Source organism: Setaria italica, chromosome VI, assembly GCF_000263155.2.
Source record: "Setaria italica strain Yugu1 chromosome VI, Setaria_italica_v2.0, whole genome shotgun sequence".
In the NCBI taxonomy this organism is placed as follows: Eukaryota; Viridiplantae; Streptophyta; class Magnoliopsida; order Poales; family Poaceae; genus Setaria; species Setaria italica.
Window position 1 is genome coordinate 12,740,580 of NC_028455.1, and position 21,219 is coordinate 12,761,798.

Below are 21,219 nucleotides of genomic sequence, written 5' to 3' on the forward strand. Positions count from 1 at the left end.
AGAAAACGAGTAAAGAAAGAGTAGTTTTTGTAGTTCTCTCTAATTATTTTCTTCCATGTGTAGATACGGTTCCCTTACAGTCAGAAGGTGTTCAGCAAGGTTCTCCACGGATCTGCTCAACTAGAAGGTCTTATGTGACTCATTTTTGTCTGTGTTCTCATCTCTTCCGCTTTCCCATGCCTGTCATAACGTTTACATCATTTTATTCTTTTCAGTTTGTAAATATTCCATGTAAACAACTACAACATATTTGGATCCTAACCACTCATTGTATTCATTATTACTGACATAGAGTATGTTCAATTTGATTTGTCTCACAGGACAGATACTTGTCAGCGGTTGGTGAATAGGATGCCTATCAACCTGAAGCTAGCTGTATTTGAGAGCACACAGGAGAGGTATGCGCATGTTTATAATTTCACCGCCTATCCTGTAGTCCACTGCATTTTCATTGATTCATGGTCTATACTTTATACTTTCATTTTTCTCACTTCAGGTTCGAGGTTCTTCTTCGACCCGAGTTGCGATCATCTTATCCAGTGGGTGGTGGCCCTGGATCGTCTTTTCAACAGCTACCCAACCGAAATGTTCCTCGACACAGTTATGTTCCTGATGATCCTGGCGCAAATTTTATTGCGGATGACCATGATCCGGGGTGCAATAAATCTGTTCTCCGTATGAGGAATGCTTCTGATGATCGCACCGGGGTTGTAGATCGCCGTAGGAAGAAGTTTCGGTCCTCTCACCGCTCTTCAAAGGAAAAGAATAGTGCAGCTGATAATTCTAGGCGATTAACCGATTATTTCCTTGCCCAGGATGGCACAGAGGTATGTGCCAAATATTAAATTGAATTGTCATGTTACAAATACACACATAATATCTATGCACATATATATGCAGTAATTCCTGGTGTTGTATTATTCTTCTTGTTGTTCTGTGTACATTACTCACTTCTAAAACCTGACATATGTTCCATGTAGTTTCCTTATTTTTTACATGGTTTACTTTTAGTGTCATTTCCTCTTTCCTTGTATATACTCAATTTTACACATCATTATACAAGCCAGGCTCCACCAAGACCCAGGAACTTCAATGTTGGTTTGGATGACATGACTAACGTCCCTAAGATTCGTATTCCACGTTTGCGTGATCTCTTATCCCGTCCATTGGGTTGTCTCACTGGTCACCCCTTGCAAGCATTTAATGAATTGTTCGACCAGTTTGACCAAACCTTATCTGAGAACACTTGTGCCATCCAAGCTTCTCTATGCAACATTGCTAGAGCTCCTTATCGTCTAGCTGAAAAGTGCGGACCGGTAATAGAGGAGCTTATTGCTGCCCAGAGGTCGGCTTCTGATCATAACAATATTGGGGAGACTTCACGGAGGAACAACTCAGGCACCGAAGAGGACTTTGTCGATCCTCACAACGGTGGCACACATCGATCCCCACAATCCATTCTGATTATGTACTTTTTTTCAATTCCTAATCAAATTGCTCTTGAAAGTTTCAACTTATTTTTCTGTACATTACTTTCTGTAGATCAACTATTCGAGCATGGAAACGGCGGTGTTTTCAGGACCCCAAGTTCTTGCTACAGAGATGACGTATTAAGGGATGGCAACGGCCAAAACTCATACACCACAGGTGCTGCCTATCGCATACTACAACCAGCAAAATGCTCGGTAATGACCCTTTACCATAAAAGCTTAACAGCAGTTATTTTGGAAATCTTGGTCATAGATCCCGCCACATCTAAAACTGGTGGCACTACACCTTGCACTAAACCTCATCAAGAAGCTTGCAGGGATGACCATGCACGTACTACTACTTGCTCAGGTTAGCACTATGTAGTCTGAATTTTCTCTTTATCTCTTTTCCAGGTTGTATCCAGGCTTACATTACAATATGCAGCTGTCAGGATTGTTACCCATATGCTCAGCCTTTAATTGTTTAGGAGTCATTTATGTTCTTGCTTAACGCTGTATTCATGTCATTAATTTTTCAGATCATATACCCCCCTCTTCCCCTCTTCTAGTTTGCCTGACAGAAACCATGATATGAATAGAATCAACAATCTCATTGATGCCATCTATTGTGAAGAGCAATCAAATCATATGCATACTCTCCCTTCATCACGCACTACCCAATTTGAAGACCAGGCCAAAACTGTATGTTTAACTGGACACGATTACCACCCACTCCATTCGATTCGAGTTGCAATCCTTCCAGCTAATTATTTTCCAACTACATGTTATTTTGACCTTTCCAAAGGATCAAAATAACATGGTGTCAAGCACTTTACATGTGTTAGAACAGAGAACAGGGAAACGCATGACACGGAAGCCTGCTAAATATTCTTCACCCTTCAAGTATGGAATTATGTCCCGTCCTGCACCCAATGTGGACGCAGCAATGAGTCTCTTTGGACACATGTGCGCTGATGACTCCACATTGAAAAGGTTAGCTTTTGTCCATTTCTAAATCTTATAACAGCCAAACTTTCTATTTCTCCATTTGCTGATTGTAATATCCACAGCATGCCGGTGATCCAGTTTGGTAGCACCCCTTTAACTTGTGACATGATTGCACAATCATTTGCCGATGGTGCAATCCCAGACTCAACTTTTATCACAGGATTTGTCAAATGTCTTAGCTATGATGATTATTGGATCAGACCCGAGTGCCATGGTTACAGAATTGCCATGGTTACAGAATTTTTTTTGATGCTGACCTCTCAGTAAGCTTTTATTTTGCCATTCTTTGACACTAGATTTATTAAAATTTTTCCATTCTTTCGTACTTTTTTTTATTCCATGGCATTTCTTTTCTTGAAGGCAATTCTCAATGTTGAGTGGCACAAAAGGGACAGCTCCGAACCCAAATATAGCCAGTTTGCTGCAGTGACAGCCATCCAACGTTGTCTTCCTTTCACAGACTTGAAGAAGACAAAGATGGTACATCTACTATTTTTTTTGTTAGCTTTTGTCCATTTTTTTCTGATCCTCCAATCTGGCCATGAGTTTGCTGGTTTCATAATTATGTGTTTGAGTAGCTTCTGCATATGTTGTACTCGTGAATTTAGTTAAGTAGATAAGTCATTGTTATTATATTTTCGCAAAAATAAGTCAATTCTTCTTTTTACACATTGTGTAGATTCTTCTACCAGTTCTACATCAGCACCATTGGTCTGTTTATTGCGTTAACTTTGGCCAATCACGGATTGATGTGCTTGACTCAATGTTGTACACCCCTGAGTCTGACAACAATTGGGACAAGTATCATTTGGAATTTGGGAAAAAATCATGCACCGACTAAGTGATGCTCTCTCCATTGCTGCACCTCTCAAATTTAAATCATTCAAGAACTGGAGACATGTCCCGGTCAAGGTTCCCGTCCAGAAGGCCACGTCGGACAGTGCATTCTTTGCCATGAAGTTTCTTGAGTTCTATGATGGTGATGGCCATGGCTCACTACACACTAGCATCGCTGCTGTAAGTCTTTTCCCAAGACTCTACCCTTTCGCATGCAGTTTCTTACTTTTCATGGCTATATGTCTTTAATTTCAGGAACGATCAAAAGAGTTGCGTGCTGAGACCTTGTATTACCTCACTTTTCATAAGCAGAACAAGGTTGTGGCGCTGCTTGACGAAATCCTTCAGTACCGTCGAGATGATCATCACCCTTTTTTCTATTAGTTTTTTTTTTGTTCATTACAACCCTTTACTATTTAATTTTTTATTCTTTTGTAGCTGTGCATATTGTACATTCTCATGATTCATATATGAACAATGCTTAGTTTTGTGACTGACATGTGAATACCTCATTTTTGATGTGTATTAATGCTACTGCGACAGTCCCGACGCATCTCTTTGTTCTGTTTTAAGCATGTATGCCCCTCTTATGAGGCCGTTGTGTCTAGCTTTCCTATCGCTATTGCTAGTCTTTTGTATATTATAAACTGATCGTTTGTTTCATGTTGCTACGGCAATGGAAATGGGACACCAGTAATGTAGCACAAGGTTTCATCCTTTTTGTCGTATATCTGAAGTGCCATATTTGTCGATATACGCCTTTTACTTGCCGTGTGTGTGATGCTTTGTTACTCTATAGAAAATTACGCCAAAGATTTCCACAGTAAAACAAGAGCTCGATTATAGGTAATACTGACTTTGTCTCTTAGCTCATTGAGGGAGGTAGGGACGGACAGAAACATCTCTACGCCTCTAAGCAGCACAGATATTCGGAGAAACAAAACTAATTCATTGAAAGGAAGCTGCTATTGCATATGAGTGTTACCCAATGTTCAGTTTCTCCTGTTAGCGTGTGTTGAAAAATCGCAGGGGGCAGAATTTCTCACGCTGCAACATCACAGGATCCATTCTCAATCAACCACAAATGAAATCATGGACCTAACACTGCATAGGGATGTTCTCCGTTGCACTAATTCTTACATATTCTCACACCTTGACTATCGCCACGATCAGAATTCGCATACTGGGGTCGGTACTCAAGAATGTACACATGACAAGGGTAATGCCTTATTAAAATATTACTCTTATTACAAAAATCAGTTTCTGTACTCGATTATTAAGTAAATTATTTAATCGCTACTTGGCTTCCTTGATGTTGTTTTTCACCGTACAATCTTGCTGGAAACCTCCGCCTCCGTGTTCTCCCCATTCTGCAAATGTATTAAACCACACTATGATAATTCTTCAATATAATAATCTTTTTCTATTGTCCTTCATATTCTTTTCAAATACTCAAAACTCACCGTGCTAATCTCACCTTCTGTTGTCCCATTCCTCGCTAGTTTGTCCGGAAGCTCCCCTTCCACAAGGCACATCTCCTCAAATACTATATCGCTCATAAATTTGTCGTGTTCCTTTTGGAACGAAGTCTGTTTTTCTATGGGCTTTGCCACTTCCCATTCAATGATACATTTGATAATTAAATATGTGACATCTAGTAAATAAAATTACTGAACAAAAACATTATTCTGAGTAAATACACCTGACCTTATTCTCTTTCTTCTTGATTACCTTTCCTTTGCCGCCTTCTTCTTTTGTTTTTTCACTACTTTCACAAATGTCTGGAACATCCTTCAAGACCGCTCGTTGCCGATAATGATCCCAGTATTCTTCAAAAGATATGTCTCTGCGCTTAGGCATCGTTGCACACGGAGGCGTGCTCAGAGGAACTACTACTGGCAATGTTCCCTATATATTACAGAGACATCCAATGCCCTTTTATATACAATGAGCATTGGACGAATCCCGCAAAAACTATTTAATCTAGGTCAACACATAAGCGGGGTTTAAGGCATGCTAGGCATGCAATGAATGCGGCTAGCCTCACAATCTCTTTTTCACTACAAACAGCTTCTTCTATAAAGGCATGCATGCACGGAGACATACCAAGGATTTTTGTTCCACCCATTTCCAGCCTTTCCTTAATCACCATGCATGCACGGTTTTAGAGATTGCTTTCCATTGCATGTGCATGAAAAAAACTTCCCATAGTCTCCGTGCTGCATGGTGCACATCCACTGGTGATCACAGACCAAGCCTTTTGCAAGTTTCTTGAAGGTTCAATTTAACCTGCGCTGCATAGAGTTTGGCCGAGGCCTCAAATCGCCGGTCCGTGTTTTCCTCTTGCATCCTTATTTGACTGCTTCTCGTTCACACACACAACAGCTGCACATAGAAAAATTCAAGCTGTTTACAATCGCACTTGGTGGTTGCGAGGGCGTTGAGAAGGACACACAGATATTTTTTTTTTCAAGGATTTAGTTGGAGCTTCCTTTTTTCTACCTTAGTCTGGTTACATTCATAAATCATCACACACATACAAACACACCGAAAAATAAAAACAAAACCTTGTCCGAACCAAACATACAAACATTACCTAGCTGAGTAGTTGTCATGATGCCCTAACGGATAACATTGAATTATTTAAATGTGTAGACAACAAAGACTAGAATACACTGTTGACAAAAAATATTTAAATTTATGTACAACGCGTATCTGGTCCTCACCCTTCCATATCCGTGTCCTTAAACTGCTCGTCATTGCTCTCGTAATCAATATATTTATTTTCTTGGCACTTCTTTGTGTCCTGCTGTCACCCTATGTTATGCTCTTCTCCTCCACTATCATGCTGGCTGGCACTTCCCTTATGCTGTGCTCCTCGTGGCCTGCCTCTCATTCTGTTCTTCAATACTTCCAAGCGCTCTTTGTTATGCTGGAGTTTGGGACATGTTCTCACGTTATGTGTTGCGTAGTACCCACAAATACTGCATTTCCTTGTGTCCTTTTTCACACCTTTGGCTCTCAATGTAATTTCCTTCTTTTCAGATGGTGGTATGCTCTGCCCTTTAGTCTTGGCTCTCGTAGGTGGGACTCGGCTGATCAGTCTATCATCATTGGCATGATACTGCAAAGATTATTGCACAAACTTTAAATTCAATGCAACAATGGTGATGGCATTAATTATTTCCAAACTCATTCTTCTAACCTCGCCACTGTGGGTTGCACATCCTTCATGCACTCTTGCATCTTTAGTTGTCATGTCTGTTTGGTTGATTAGCACAACCTCGTTGCGCACAAAGTCTCCGCCAAAAGCATCCTGTAATACAATTAACACATCTCTTTTAATATTTCTTGCTGATATGCAAGTTAACTTGTGTCTTTCCCGTATTTAAACTACTTCCATCACAAATCATACCAGATTTGTTGCAAGAACCATTTTCCCCTTTATACTCTCTCTGGCTTCATTTCCATCCACGTTCGCTTGTCCCAATTCCTGCTTCACATTGCGTCATTGTTATTGTGCAAATCTTTTTTCCTAGTGTGTTAACTCGCATACACCTGTATCATGATACAAGCCTACCTGGGTAACCCTTTTCGCCAATTGTTCATCATTTGTGTTGTCACCATAGCCATCATCACTTTCACTACAATCTGATAACTCCTGCAAAATCAAACCCAGATGTATGCGGTTAAGTGCCTTGCCATGCAACATACACTTCATGCAACATTTTAGAATTTTTACCTCTCCAGGTGATTCTTGGTGCATGTTTGTTGTGCTTGGCCCGATGTCAGGGGGTATTTGTTTGTTATCTTTGTCAAGCTTTGCCAACACCTCTGTCGTTCTAATGTGCGCAGCGCGCGACATGCTCCCAGACCTGACTGCAGCCATTGCTAGGGACGTTAGATCTTTGATTCTGTACAACTGTGTGACTCCATCAGCCCCAACTAGGAGCTTGTCATTCCTGTCGAATCCCAACTCCTGCTGTGCATATTTTGTGTATCTACGGAGAATGTAATGTTGTGGTATACTGTTTAGCTGGATTCTCATGAAGGCTCTCAACAAGTGCACGCAGAACAAACCTAAACAACCAAGAGAGTATATGTACTGTTAATAAGAAATTGGGATGTATGCTATAAATATTGTAACAGTTTTATCATGTACCTGTATGCTGCCACTCCTTGCACTCGCAATGAAACTCACCATTTTCTTTGTTTGCACGTACTTTGAACTGGTGTTGCCCCCAAGATATTTTAGAAGACCTATTTGTGTGAGTTACCAGATAGCATGTTTCACCCTCTATTGGATTGTCTTCTATATCGAAAGCCGTGCAATCGATCATCTTCTTTTCAAAGTCTTTGAACACATTTCTAGTATAAATTCTTGAACCTATATTTCAAATGGCCACTTGCTTCTTGTGAGCCTTTTGCTCTGTCACAGTACAAGAGCAACAGTTAGTTAAGGGAAATGGTGTTTATACACGCACTCCATAAATATGAATTGACACGCTGGTTACATTACCGTTCCATGGTACGACTCTTCAGACTCCTTCATCTTACGTGAATGCATGAAGTCAAGCATTTTTTTGGCGAACCTGTGCAAAGCCGTGTGCTTGTTAACAAAACACTTCTTCATGACAAAATTTAAGCTCTCGCTTCTCTGTGTCGATGCCATTTGGCCACAATATTGGTCTTTGAAATATGCCGGCACATACAGTTCTCGCTGGCAGTAAAGGCTATCTAAAGTGCTATCCTTTTGTAGGTCGAACTCATCCAATAGTTCCTACCAAGCGGCCTCGAACTCCACAGGGGTGAGTGGGTGGTTTAGCACAGAATAAAATTTGTCCTTGAAATTTTTCTTCGCATACATCCCAAAGAGGTTGGTTAGATGTGGCATGTGCTTGTTCACCACATGCCATCTGCAAATCTTATGAACAACCCCTGGGAACTCTTTGGCAATCACCACTCCCATTGCCTGGTCTTGGTCTATCACAAGATGCAAATTCATCATTGTTAGTTCTTTAATTGCTCTAAATAGTTGTATATGCTCATGTATCAAATATTTTTATCATAAACATCAATGATGAACATATTACCTGTGAGGATACACCTTGTTCTACTTTGTCCTATGCACTTTTTGAATGCTTTGAACACCCATTCAAAAGTTTCAGCTGTTTCATCTCCTACCAATGCACATCCAAACAATGTATTCTGCAGATGGTGGTTTGATCCAACAAACATTGCTAGTGGCTTCTCATAAATGTTAGTCTTATGAGTTGTGTCAAAGCTCATTGCATCACCAAAATCTGCATAATCGCCCTGCATGCTTGCATGACTCCAGAATAAGCTGTGTATAACACCTTCAGAGTCCAGCTTGGGTTCCCATCGGAACTGCGGGTTTTGAGCCTCACAATCCTTGAAGAATTCAATAAGCTTGTTTATGTCATCTGCGTGTTCTTCCCGTACATTAGTGGCCTTCCTATAAAACAGGTTAAAAAAACTCAACATTTTATCCTTCTAAATTTTAAGTACATTTCATTAACGACACCAATGATCATATACTTTAGCTTGGCATGAACCTTACTATTCAAGAATAACAAACTGTGTGAGGTTCTTTTACCTGTTCTCTATGTCCCGCGATGTTATCGGAACAAGCTCTGCACCCCCATGCATATTTTGCAATACATTCTTTATACTTTGCGTACTCACACCGGCTTCCTGCAATTCATCAATTATTTGATAAAGTACTGGTTCCGTGCTCTTGTGTGACCTCATTTTCTTGGTTTTCAAAGGGGTATGCAACAGGTGGTTGTGAAATAGGTTTGCATTTTCTATAATCATATCTACTTCGTTGCCTTCACTGTCATACACTCTCGTAAACTTCAGATGAGCTTTGCACTTCGTCTTCATTGTTGTCTTGTTCCGTACTCGCAGAGCCTCATCACCTTTATAAAAATCTCCTTTTCCTTCAGCTACACCTCATCACTCTAGAGAATTTTTTCTTGTTGCACATTTTCACGCCGAACCCGGCCAGTTGTGCATATCTCATGTAGAACGCCTTTGCTTCAGCTTCCGTGTGGAATGACATCCCTTCTCTGGGTATCATCTTTGGATCCATGCTTTCATTCTGCTTCAAATAACATTAATTTCAATTAACATCATATACTATTGCACCGCCATATGAATCAATATTTGCGTAGAAAATTCAATTATCATCACAGCCTTAAAGATATGACATAACATATATTTTAACTGACTACTTTCATGCATTTGTGCTTTTTAACTGTGCATATAACTGCTTTGTACAATTCAAACAAAGATTTATCATGCATCACTTACGTGTGTTTGTGGTGGAATTTCTTCTTCACTAGCAATCATCTGGTTTGCGTTCAAAGTATCCGGAGGCAAGAACACAACACCCTGTCTTCCCATTGTAATGGTTTGATCCTCATTACTCCCTTGCTGGCAACCTATCTGTGTGGGCAGAGTTCGAAATCTAGTGCTGGAGCTCTCCAACATCTCCGGAACTTTGATGCAAGAGTCAATAGTGTCTCGTTCTCCCGGCTGGGGCGGTTCAGATCGTGGCGGTGACCTTTCCGGCACTTCTGTATTTCTCACGTCGACGGCGACTCTCATGTCATTCATCTCCAGCCTTTTCGGTGAAGGGCTATCCGCAGAGTCCCTACTCGGCGCGGACGGTCCTGCTTCTTCAAACAATATCCTCCGACAACCCATCACTGGCAAGGTGGTCTGAAAGGTAACAACACATTGCATATCCATTAGAGAACTGTATTTTGCCGATTCAGAGTTTGTACAAATATTCAATGACACAACAACCATCTGAAAAAAAAATTGTTTGGAGTTCAAAGCTTGGAAGTTGCACTGTCTAGAGTCCAGTGTCTAAACTGAATGGCAATGACAAAGTTTGGAAAGTGGCTGTTTGTCTGACCAAACTGAATGCACAGCAGCCCTTCGAAATAGAGAGACAGTGAGGTGAAGCCAAGGAGGACAAGGAAGAAGTTTAACAAGGAGAACCTTGCCACTCCTGAAAGCAAGGCTCAAGGAAAGAATGGAAAGACTGCCAAGACAGATAAAATGAGAAGGCAACCACAAAGTCAGCTGACAGATAAACACATCATGGAAAAGAAGGTGCAGAGTTATAGTCGAACGACACAGCGTGAAACAGCCAGTCAAAATTATCGCCGAACAAAAAGTGAAACAGCCAGTCAGAATCTAGAACACAAGAGGCAACTGAGATCCGAGCCAAAGCGTACGAAAGAGAAGTTTGAATATGTTGCAATGACAGAACTGAAGAATGCAGAGGAGACAAAATTAGAAGATACTGGGGCTCCGAAACCGTTGGACAACACTCCCAGTGATGATGGTGTATTCAAACAATCCACGGTAGAGAGATTGTTTCCAACAGTACTAGTGGGATTTCAGCAGACCAATCTGAAAAGCAATTCACTGAAGAAATCAATGATCCAATCACTACTGTTGAACAGACCACTGCTGATTCAATTGTTGAAGCGTTGACGAGGACGCCGTCCGCTGCCCACCTCCGAAATCTGCGGGAGCCGCTGGGCGTCTACGTCTTCTTCGTAGCTCGCGAGGACAGCACGGCCGTCGCTGCTCCCCTGGGCGTCGTCCTCCCCTGGGCATACGGTGGCGGAATTGGAAACAATACACGGTAGAGATGAAAGATAGCAACAGTACTAGTGGGATTTCAGCAGACCAATCTGAAAAGCAATTCACTGAAGAAATCAGCCTGCTATGGCCATCGACGACCTCGAGCCACCTGCTGCCGTGGGTGACGGCGGCCGGGCGGTTGGCGAGGACGCCGTCGACGCTCGGGTTGGAGGCGATGGCGTTCCGGGCCCTGCACACCGCGCGGGAACAGCTGATGGAGCGGGGTGGCAGGCGGCCGTCACCGGGAAACTGCAGTTCCAGATGCAAACGAGAAAGCCACGGGAGAGAAAAAAAAACGCGGACGACAATACACCGATGGTCAGTCGAGCGCGCGAGGCCGGTGCGTGGAGGGACTCGGGTATAGAATAGCTTATTCTGTACCCGGGACCGAATAGCGGAGGCCTATATATATATATATAGAAAAGCTAAACGAATAGTAATTTGGGATGGAGGAAGTATAGGGTGTGAATATATGACGGACCAGGCTCAACTCTGAACCTCCAGCAACGAGAGAGAACAGAAGCATGTGGGCTTACTATGATCAATTCCACCTAAACAAGGCTTCGGCATTAGTAGCAACATATATTGACCCATGCACCTCTATAGCACAATTCACATAAGGGGTTTTATGCCACTAGTAGATTGCCCATTCTCAGAAACGCTACTGCAAATGTTTATGTTCCTCAATTTGAAGCCTCAAACTGAGCACTGTGACATTAGGTAGCAGCGATTTAATGGCTCATATATTTGTTGCAGTGTTTAGATTACATTTTAATGTCCACTTATACACGCTGGCCCATATGTTTGGCACCTTGTTTAGGCCTGTTTGGTTACCAGGACTAAAGTTTAGTCCACTTATTTTTTGCACTTTTAATCCCTAAGTGCCAAACAGGTGGACTAAAGTGTTTAGTCCTCTAGTCCATATGGGGTGGACTAAACTGGACTAAAAGATCCTGGGGACACCCCTGCCCTTCATTTATTCCCCTTCCTCCCACCCGGCTCCCTCCGTCGGTCTCCCTCCCGCTGCCTCCCGCCCGGCCCCCGCCGCCGTCGCCGCCGGCCTCCCTCCCGCCCGGCCCCCGCCGTTGTCACCGCCGGCCTCCCTCTGCCGCTCCCGCCGCCGACCTCCTTCCCGCCGCCCTCCCGCCTGGCCCCCGCCGCCGTTGCCGCCGGCCTCCTGTCCGGGCCTCGCTGCCTCGATCTGCTTGGCCTACGCCTCCACCGTCGGCTCAGAGGTGGAGGAGGACAAGGACGCCGTCCCCGCGGCAGCCTCCGCCTTTGCCTTGACCTCCTCCTCCTCCTTGACGTCGGTCCACGACTTCTTCTCCAGAGACGCCTTGTCGGCCATGGTGTCTCACGCTGGCAGATCGAGAGCAATCGAGGGAGGAGGAGAAACAGAGGAAGCAGAGGGGGTTTGCGTTTGTTTTTTTCCTCTTATGTTGATTTGGGAAGGGTTTATACTATCCGCCGCCGCATCCGCGCGCGCGGCGGGGAGCGGCACGGCGATGGGGAGGCCTGCGCCTCGAGCGCCATGTGGGCGGAGGAGGGGAGGGGAGGGGAGGCCGGAGAGGGACCAGAACAGGGTACCAGGTGGTGGGTAGAAGGGGTAGAAGGGTCTTTGTTCAACTGCATTAATGGACTTTAGTCCATGGAACTTATTTAGGGACTAAAGTTTAGTCTATGTCCACGGAAAGCAAACACCCACTTAAATTATGGACCCACCATCTGTACATAAAAAACCCTTGGACCTTCAATGCTAAAGAAACGGAGATCCAGTGGCAGTGTGCCACTGCACGTTAAGGACTGCACGCACTGTAGGCCGTCCAAATCTCAGATCGACAGCTCAGATCCGATGGTACAGTAGTTAACAGACACCACAGTAACTGGGTGAACAGCACCGCACAGTACCACTACAGGGCTGAACAGTGATCTCCTCACGCCCGGCCACTGCTTAAGTTGCAGTAGCAACAGCTACTGCACGGGAACTCGGTGAAAGAAACACTAGCTGTTCGAACATTTTTAACTGTAATGTATCTTTTGGAAGTCAACAAGTACATAAATTCTGACAAGAACAAGAAATAGATCACTCAGCATCCATGTAGTGCTCTGCAAGGAGCGGTTAATAAGCATATCCTCGTGGTCCAAAGGCACAGCCCAAAAATACAAAACAAAAGAGAAGACAAAAAATCACTTTGCTAATTATATGATAATAACGAATTGCCACTTCATCATAACTTTGAGAACTCAAAACCCCCTGTGATGTACACTGGATCGACATGTGGAACACAACGTGGCAGCGTGAGGTGCTTGATCGTCCTCCTCCTGCATCTTTTCCGCACCTCTGTCGCCGTCGGCGAGAACGTGACGCAGCGGCCGAGATCGAGCACCTGGAGGCGCGAGCAGTAGTCGAGGAGGGCCACCAGCAACGCGTCGGGATTGGGCAGGATCAGGCGCGACAGCACGAGCTCCTCCAGCAGCGGGAGCTTCACGATGACCCTGCTGATCAGGTGCGCGCTGGGACGATGGATGCTAAAGCGCCGGAACGGACGGACATGGAGGCTCCTCAGCGACGGAGCGCTGGCGGCGATGCGGCACAGGAACTGGCCGGCGTCGTGGCCGCTGAAGGCCTCGCACTGCCCGGCGCTGCGCTCCAGGGCCACGCGGCCCATGGCTGTCCGTCGACGCTTGTTCCAGCCGGCCAGGTCGATGCACCGCCACAGAGAGCGCTCGTCGATTGAGAAGCGCCGCCAGGCCACGCAGACCTGGCCGGCTCCGCAGAGGATGTCGGCGATCCGCAGCCTCCGGAACACATCCCACAGGACGTCGGAAGGCAGCGCCGCCCAGTCCCTGGACTCTGGAGGCGAAGGGGAAGAGTTCCAGTGGCCACCCACACGGCGGCGTTTGCGGCGGCGGACGGAGGAAGGCATGATCAGATTAGAGTTTACTACTCGACTCACAGACAGGAGAAGATATGTTTGTGGGATTAGGGCGGGTCCGAGTGCATTTATAGCCATATTTTTTAAAAAATAAAAGATAACGGAATGTGAACATGCCGGCAAAACATTGAAATAAAAATATTATATTGTTACTCGTGCAGCCACAGCCTTCACAAAATAACTTTTTGTTTTTGTTAAGACCGCATAATTTTCAACGATAGAGGACACATGACAAACCATTTTCTTACTCAATCAAAGAGTTATTTTTCAATTTATAAAGATCTTTAGCTGAAGAATTTGGAGCAGGCGGGAATGAATCCTACCAATCTTGTTCCGCCAATGCTTGTGCCCTAACTAGTTGTATTTTGCTGTAAAAAAACGTCAAGGTGGTCAAAATTCGACTTTTGGGTCAGATCCGGCCCAGGTCCAGCACAAGTCCAGACCATGTAGCTCCTACCATGTCTCGATATGTATGGTTAGCTCAGGAAAAAAGTGTCCAGCAGATCTTTACGCTAGAGAGCGTCAACAAGACAACAACCCAATCAGCAAGAGATCCATACGCAAGCAAAATACCAATGCTGCTATTGGCTATTTCGTTCCTCTTTTTTCACTACAAAAAATCCCCTTATACATGACGGTTTACTTTAGTCACGGACATGCGAAAATGCGTCACAGTTAACTATTGATGACGATCACGAAAAACGTCATGTATCCCGCGTCATACATTTGTTGACCGAAATGGACCGTCACAAGTTGGCTTTTTTATTCATCATGGATGAACTGGTCGGCAACAATGGCAAAAGGCAATAGTGATGAAATGAATGGTCACGATTAAGTTACACGTGGCTGCTACGTTGCCACGTCATTAGTAGGCTGTTTGTGTAGCAGCCACGTCATCAGTAGGCTGTTTGTGGCCCATTGTTCATGAGGCCCATGGGTTGTGTAGTTTTTTAGTTTTAGTTAGGCCTATATTCTAGTAGGAACTATTGGGCTAGCCCAATTACACAATAGAATTGGCCCACTGTGGGCCATTAAAAATCAGCAGACATTGAAATTTAAATTGCACCAACTTCAAATTTAAATTGCACCAAATTCAAATTTAAGTTGACAGTAAATTCAAACTTAAATTCACACCATTCAGGTAGTCACAGATCACTATAGATCATCACAGATTCCTATAAATATGCCATCGCATATAAATAGATATATCACATCATCACAGATTCGCAGATACATCTAAACATATGCCAACATAGTAACTATCAGTTACATAAGAAGTTTGGCACACCATAGGCTAGGACATGCATCAGACCTTACATCAGTTCATCAGTTCACATAACTGCAAAGGGTGAAGATCATGCATCAGTTCAAACAAAAGACCATGCATCCACTTGTTCATAGACTAACATTGCAGGAAAACAACTTGCCAAAATGCATCCATCACCAAAAGAAGCATCCAACAGCATCAGTGCGCCAGCCGATAACCCAAGACAACCTTACCATTTTGCTTGACATCCCGGAACCATGGACATCAAAGGCCTGATCAGTGCATCAGTGTCAGCTTGCTTTTTCTTCAATTCCCCTTCTTGCTTAACCCTCGCTGTTTCTAATTCCTCGAATTTCTTCATCATTTCTTCCATTTGCTGTTGTTGAGTCTTGATAACCTCCCTAAGATCACTTGATGTTTGTTTCTCCACCACCAGTTCCTCTTCTAGGTCGCGCTCACTGACACAAGTACCTTTGCTTCTGAGCCCCACATTTACAAGAAATATGTTCTTCATAGTTTTCTGAACAAGAGCCTTATAGACCACATCAGTCACATCCTTTGGTTCAAGACCATCATCTACAAGTTCATTTAGCTTCTCCATTTCAACCTAGCAGTGGAGGAGACATAGATAGCTCAATGATCATGACATATGAACCTAATGTATCATTTGGTTGTGAACTAAGTATGATTTTACTTACAATAAGAGATTGAACTGCAGGAGCAAACCCTTTCTTTTTGCTGTAGTGCATCTCTTTAAATAGTTCCAGTGCATTTGATGGTTCATTTTTGTACTTGTTCGCCTGAAAATGAATAGAAAAGGACACTTTAAAAAACTGTTGCTGATTCTATGTATTTCTAACACAGATAAAAGGCAGTAAACAAACTAAAGTTACAGCATGTTCTAGTGAAACTGCCATAGCTAATTTTACAGCCCCAAGTTTAGTATGTTATGACATAATTTTGAAAACCAAGCAACCAGTAGCATATTTTTGTCAACTATTACTAATCTATGTGGCATAGCTACATACAAAGCTCTCTTAAATATGCAGAGAAGAAGAGACCTGACAAGCAAATTATAATACTTGGTATTCAACTTAAGCACATATGACATTAACATGATGAGATGGGGAATAGTTGGATGAACTTACCATTTTTTTTCATTTTTGCAGTGTTCCACAAGTTTATCCCATTGCTCATCAGTCATTGAGGTCACAGGAGATGTTTTGGGCACTAGATGTAGTGGCAAAGCATCAAAATACCTCTTTTTGAGCTTGTAGCGCTGCTGGCGAATAGCTTTCTTCATCATAGCCACACATGCTTTTTTCATAGGTGCTGCCTTTACATCCATATGAAACTTTGTCTGGTAACAATAAACAACATTGCCAAATGCTATTGAATACACAATGTTGGTGTTGGAAATAAACAGTGGAAAGAGGCAAGTTTGAACACTTACACCAACTCTGTCTATGTACCCCTTGATGATCTTAGGATGTTTCTTGTACTCCTTCCAATGTGAAAATATTGGAACATGGTTCCTTACTGCAATGTTGCACTCAGTTGCAAATTTTGCAGCAATCATCACTGAGTTCGGTCTTTTCTTCCCCGATCAATAACCAAAGGAAGTTTGCCTTTCCTCAAGTGAGTCATTGAATCAAGTTCTCTCCCAATATTAGGTCCCCTCATCCAGTCCTCCTCATCAAATGGGTCATCTACAAAGGATAAGCATAAACTTCTGAACTCTGATTTAAGAAATTCACCACTCGGTAATGCAGAAACAAAAGTAGTAACAGATACTAGTTAAATATTATCCTATCAACTTATGAAAATTAAAGTTGTTGATTTAACAATAATATCAAAACTGGTGTTCAAGACTGAGCTAGTTTTCATTTTATTATGAACAATGTATGAAGTACAGAATTTTAGTCATGCACTGGTGACTAAATTGTCTGTCCATGAGTTATCTTAAGCATTGGAGTATCAGCCAACCATAATAAATATCCTAATATAATTGACCAATTGAGCCTAGCAGTACCAGGTTGACTTGAGTAGAAAATAACTGTAACTTGAATTGATGCTCATGTATAGAAGCAAAGCATGCACAATTTGGCTGCAGAGACAAGCTCGACTTGTGGTTCTTCTATGGTACTATGCACTTGCTGAACCATCAGGACAAGCTAAAACATGTGAAGAACAAATACCAAGAGCATGACACAGCATGACACACCTTCAAAAACATTGGCACCCTCTATTTCTCCATTTTCATTGACATCATTCATTGTGGCAGCTTCAGAGAGGTTCAGCTCAGTTTTTATATGCTTATCTCTAGTCAGGCAGCCATTTTGCTCGCCTGCATCAGCTACAATGCAATATAGAATTAGTAATAGTACTTTGGAATGCTGGTTCTACAATTTGAGTTCAATTTGTTACAGGAATGTAGTCATTTAACCTTTCTTTGTAGGCTGATTGCAGATTTCAGCTTGATTAGTCACTACTATAACATCAGCTGCACAATTCTTCTATAACCTTGTGCGAACACCAGGTTGCATCTCAGGTTGCGCCTTCTGAACACCTCTCTTGGTAACCTTTGTTGTTGTCTTATATGATTGGGAGATAAACATTAAATGCAATGAGCAAGCAATCCACATATTAAGATTTGACACTATGGAATAACTAGCACCTTATATGATAAACTATGATAAACTAGAAGGTGTACACCCCAACTCTGTCTCTGGTTCTAGGCCATCATCACTTAGATGGCCATCACTGTTTGGCTCATCCTCACCATTGTACTCTGAGCCAGAGTTTTCTGCTTCCTTCTGTTGCTGGATTTCTGGGTAAATCCTAGTGTTCGCAAAAAGTGTAGCTAGTACAGGAAGTCCTAGTTGCCGCATCTTTGCGTTGTTGTGGAAACTGTTGGGATACGAGGTAGGCTACGCTAGCGCAAATCAAAATATCTACCGCGTATAACCAGGAAGAACTGCCGTATAAGGATCACGGGATTACCACTCGACGCACTACTGGTGCGGAAGATGTAGATATGCGTCGGTGCAGTGAAGACGATCACGTAGTCGTACGTAGTCGATCACGTCCAGCAGCTCGTCCACGTGCACAGCAAGATCGCCTCCGGTGCCGCGGCTCGTTGTCGGCTCGTCGTGGCTCGTCGGCGGCTCGTCGATGGCTCGTCCAAGTGCTGCAGGCGCAACACCTCCAAGGTATCCACACGTGCAGGGAGGAAGCGTCGCAAGCCGGATTGCTAGATCCGCGAGTTGCAACAGGCGAGGGCGTGGGAGGCGCGGCAGAAGTGTTTCGCCAAAAGGTGTGAAACCCTAGGGCGCCCCCACCCCTCTATTTATAGGGGTTCCTGATGGGCCTCTGGATCCGAGGCCCATTAGTACTCCTAAACCTAATCCAACTCGGATCAGATCCGAATTGGGCTTCCAGCCCCTTAAGTGTGTGACCCTATGGGTTCGGATACGTATAGACATGGCCCGAGTACTCCTACTCGGCCCAATAGTCGGTAGCGGCCTCTAGCAAGACGTGCCAACTCCTATACGCATACGAAGATCATATCAGACGAACCATCACAACATAATATACATGCTATTCCCTTTGCCTCACGATATTTGGTCTAGCTTCAAGCCGACCGCTCTTTCTCGATCCTGTGATTCGGAATCCCTTTGTAGGTTAACTCTTAACCGTACGTAGCATGGCCATGCATTTTCTGATCCGATCACTCGAGGGGCCCAGAGATATCACTCTCAATCAGAGAGGGGCAAATCCCATCTTGATTGACCATGTCTCATAGCATGCTTCTTGACAAACCCGAAAGCTACCTTTATAACTACCCTGTTACGGCGTAGCGTTTGATAGCCCCTAAGTAGGTCAATCCACATCTAGAATACATGCGACAGTCTCAGGTCTAAGGACAAAGCGTATATGTTGTTTAAAGAGAGAACTACTTCTCGTGTTGGGTCAGTCCTAACACATGTCTCCACATGTGTCCACATTATTAGTTCAACATCTCCATGTCCATGACTTGTGAAACATAGTCATCAACTAATACATGTGCTAGTCTAATATTCATGTGTGTCCTCACATTAACTCCGACTAGGGACAACTTTAGAATAACCATACAAGTAAAGAGTTTCACATACAATTCACATAATTGCAAATCAATTCAAGTAGCATTTAATGGATATTCAATGAACACAATATACAAATCATGGATACAAATGGAATATCATCATCTCTATGATTGCCTCTAGGGCATACCTCCAACAGTCTCCCACTTGCACTAGAGTCAATCTAGAAGGTACCTAATACCCATAGCTCTTACATGCGCATCATGCTTAGCCTGCGGGAGTGGTTTTGTCAACGGATCAGAAATGTTCAGGAGCACATACAGAGGACAAGGTAAGCAGGAGTCCAGCCAAGACAAGACACTGAAGAATGCCACTGTATATGCCAAAATAAGTATCATACCATAGATGACTAAATCTACCTCTATGCAGAGTGAACAACAGGAATGGGCTCAAGGAGTATCAGTAAAACTAAATGAGTTTTAAAGGCTCTAAAAATAATACACCCACCATGGCAATAAGACTTTCTGAACCAAGAAACTCAGATAGGGTTCTAATCGCCTGCAGCCATTATCACTCAGATAGGGTTCATAGGAGCATATCTAGGCGACCCGATACTGTGTAAGCAAGATCACCGAAAATAAGGATGCAGGAGAGACACTTCACCTACAAAGTGGTTTCCCGGCCATGTCCTCTTTGTTGGTTTTCTGCCCCTCTTCTTCGGTGACATCGGCATTTCTGCAGATACTCCGGGAGAAGAGGAAGCGGTGGCTGTGGGATGGCAGAGCGGCGGTGGCTGCGGGATGGCAGACGGTAGGGCCACTGGCTGCGGGACGACGGATGGCGGGGCGTAGGAATCTGGGGCTGAGATTTGGAGGATTGGGGGGATTTGGGGGTGGCATTTCCTGCAAGACGGCGAAGCCCAATTATATAGGGCACTGCAATATTACCAAAATAGCCTCATCGTTTCCTTTGTGTGATGGAGTGCTATCTAGGCGGGCGGGCCAGATTGGTAAATTCGCATGCCAAATTGTGGAGTGGGGAAGGCCGCTGCCAGCAAAAGTTTCAGGGTGCACGCCTACACTATTCAGAATGCCCGCCAAAACATTCAGGGTGCTTCTTTTTTTTCTTGAAATGGTCCTTATATATTTTTTTAGCTATCAAGATATTAAAATAGTGCACGGTAATAACCTTACCAAATTTGGATTACTATATATACTTGCTTGGTATTAATTGTATAAATTTGGTCATGCCCCCTCTTATGACAATTAATAGTACTTAGTAGCACATATTAAGCCCAATAATCTATATCACTTCGAAGCTCTCGCATGTATTTCTACAAAGGCTACATTTTACTTTGTGGTACATTCCACATAACCTATAGTGATTGTTAATGATTTGAGAAGTGTTCAACTCGAACGTATCTTGCTTACGGGGTTTTGGTGGTGATTATATATATATATATATATATATATATATATATATTGTCAGTACCATAGGCGGAGCTCCCCATGCAGCAGTGTGGGACGGCTGCCCCAGCTACCGTCGGAGTGGATCCACTAGTACCCCTCTATCTTCCTCCCCTCTGGCAGGTGGCAGTGAAGGAGCGACAGCATCCGACGCACCGAGGAAGACGATAGCAGGAACGACCGAACAAGTAAAAACGATTCAGCCTTTCGAGAAGGAAAAAAGGCCCATGGCCCAATAAGCCTAGACAGCCCAAGTGGAAGCCCCCAACCCCTAATTCCCATTACCCCAAGCCGTCCAAGTCCAACACTCGCGTTCTCCCGCAGCGCCACACTCAGAGTCAGAGGTCGCCAGGTCGGAGCTCCGCGCGGCCGCGCCCGAGCAAGCTTTTGCCGTTCGCCAGCTGCCCCAGCTACCACCGGAGTGGATCCACTAGTACCCCTCTGTCTTCCTCCCCTCCGGCACGCGGG

The 21,219-nt window shown here is 43.7% G+C and overlaps 3 protein-coding genes and 1 long non-coding RNA gene across 4 annotated transcripts; 2 read left to right on the forward strand and 2 right to left on the reverse strand.

The window, feature by feature from the left end:
- The first annotated feature begins 697 nt into the window (after positions 1-697).
- LOC101773422 lies at positions 698-2,064 on the forward strand. The gene is made up of 5 exons (XM_004974509.2): positions 698-827; positions 1,068-1,431; positions 1,543-1,647; positions 1,744-1,839; positions 2,009-2,064. The coding sequence occupies exons 2-5, from the start codon at positions 1,110-1,112 to the stop codon at positions 2,062-2,064; spliced, it is 579 nt and encodes a 192-aa protein (XP_004974566.1). The 5' UTR covers positions 698-827; positions 1,068-1,109.
- Positions 2,065-2,701: 637 nt separating this feature from the next.
- On the forward strand, positions 2,702-3,738 carry LOC105914652. The gene is made up of 4 exons (XR_001164330.2): positions 2,702-2,740; positions 2,838-2,957; positions 3,157-3,494; positions 3,570-3,738. It is a non-coding gene; the product is annotated as an uncharacterized LOC105914652 (long non-coding RNA).
- Positions 3,739-5,890: 2,152 nt separating this feature from the next.
- On the reverse strand, positions 5,891-6,797 carry LOC101773562. Its single transcript, XM_022827337.1, has 3 exons — positions 6,730-6,797; positions 6,520-6,630; positions 5,891-6,438 (listed from the first exon to the last, which is right to left on the reverse strand). The coding sequence occupies exons 1-3, from the start codon at positions 6,748-6,750 to the stop codon at positions 6,127-6,129; spliced, it is 444 nt and encodes a 147-aa protein (XP_022683072.1). The 5' UTR covers positions 6,751-6,797; the 3' UTR covers positions 5,891-6,126.
- Positions 6,798-13,228: 6,431 nt separating this feature from the next.
- Positions 13,229-13,927, reverse strand: LOC101773841 (putative F-box/LRR-repeat protein 22). Its single transcript, XM_004974510.1, has one exon. The coding sequence runs from the start codon at positions 13,925-13,927 to the stop codon at positions 13,229-13,231; it is 699 nt and encodes a 232-aa protein (XP_004974567.1).
- Positions 13,928-21,219: the final 7,292 nt, after the last annotated feature.

Excerpts from the sequence above, each read along its gene's own strand:
- LOC101773422 (XM_004974509.2), top strand. The coding sequence starts at position 1,110 with ATGACTAACGTCCCTAAGATTCGTATTCCACGTTTGCGTGATCTCTTA. Across the intron at positions 1,432-1,542 it reads CTTTGTCGATCCTCACAACG|ATCAACTATTCGAGCATGGA; the intron begins GTGGCACACATC and ends TACTTTCTGTAG. Across the intron at positions 1,648-1,743 it reads CCAAAACTCATACACCACAG|ATCCCGCCACATCTAAAACT; the intron begins GTGCTGCCTATC and ends TCTTGGTCATAG.
- LOC101773562 (XM_022827337.1), bottom strand. The coding sequence starts at position 6,750 with ATGGTTCTTGCAACAAATCTG. Across the intron at positions 6,631-6,729 it reads TGGTTCTTGCAACAAATCTG|GATGCTTTTGGCGGAGACTT; the intron begins GTATGATTTGTG and ends ATTGTATTACAG. Across the intron at positions 6,439-6,519 it reads GTGCAACCCACAGTGGCGAG|TATCATGCCAATGATGATAG; the intron begins GTTAGAAGAATG and ends TAATCTTTGCAG.
- LOC101773841 (XM_004974510.1), bottom strand. The coding sequence starts at position 13,927 with ATGCCTTCCTCCGTCCGCCGCCGCAAACGCCGCCGTGTGGGTGGCCAC.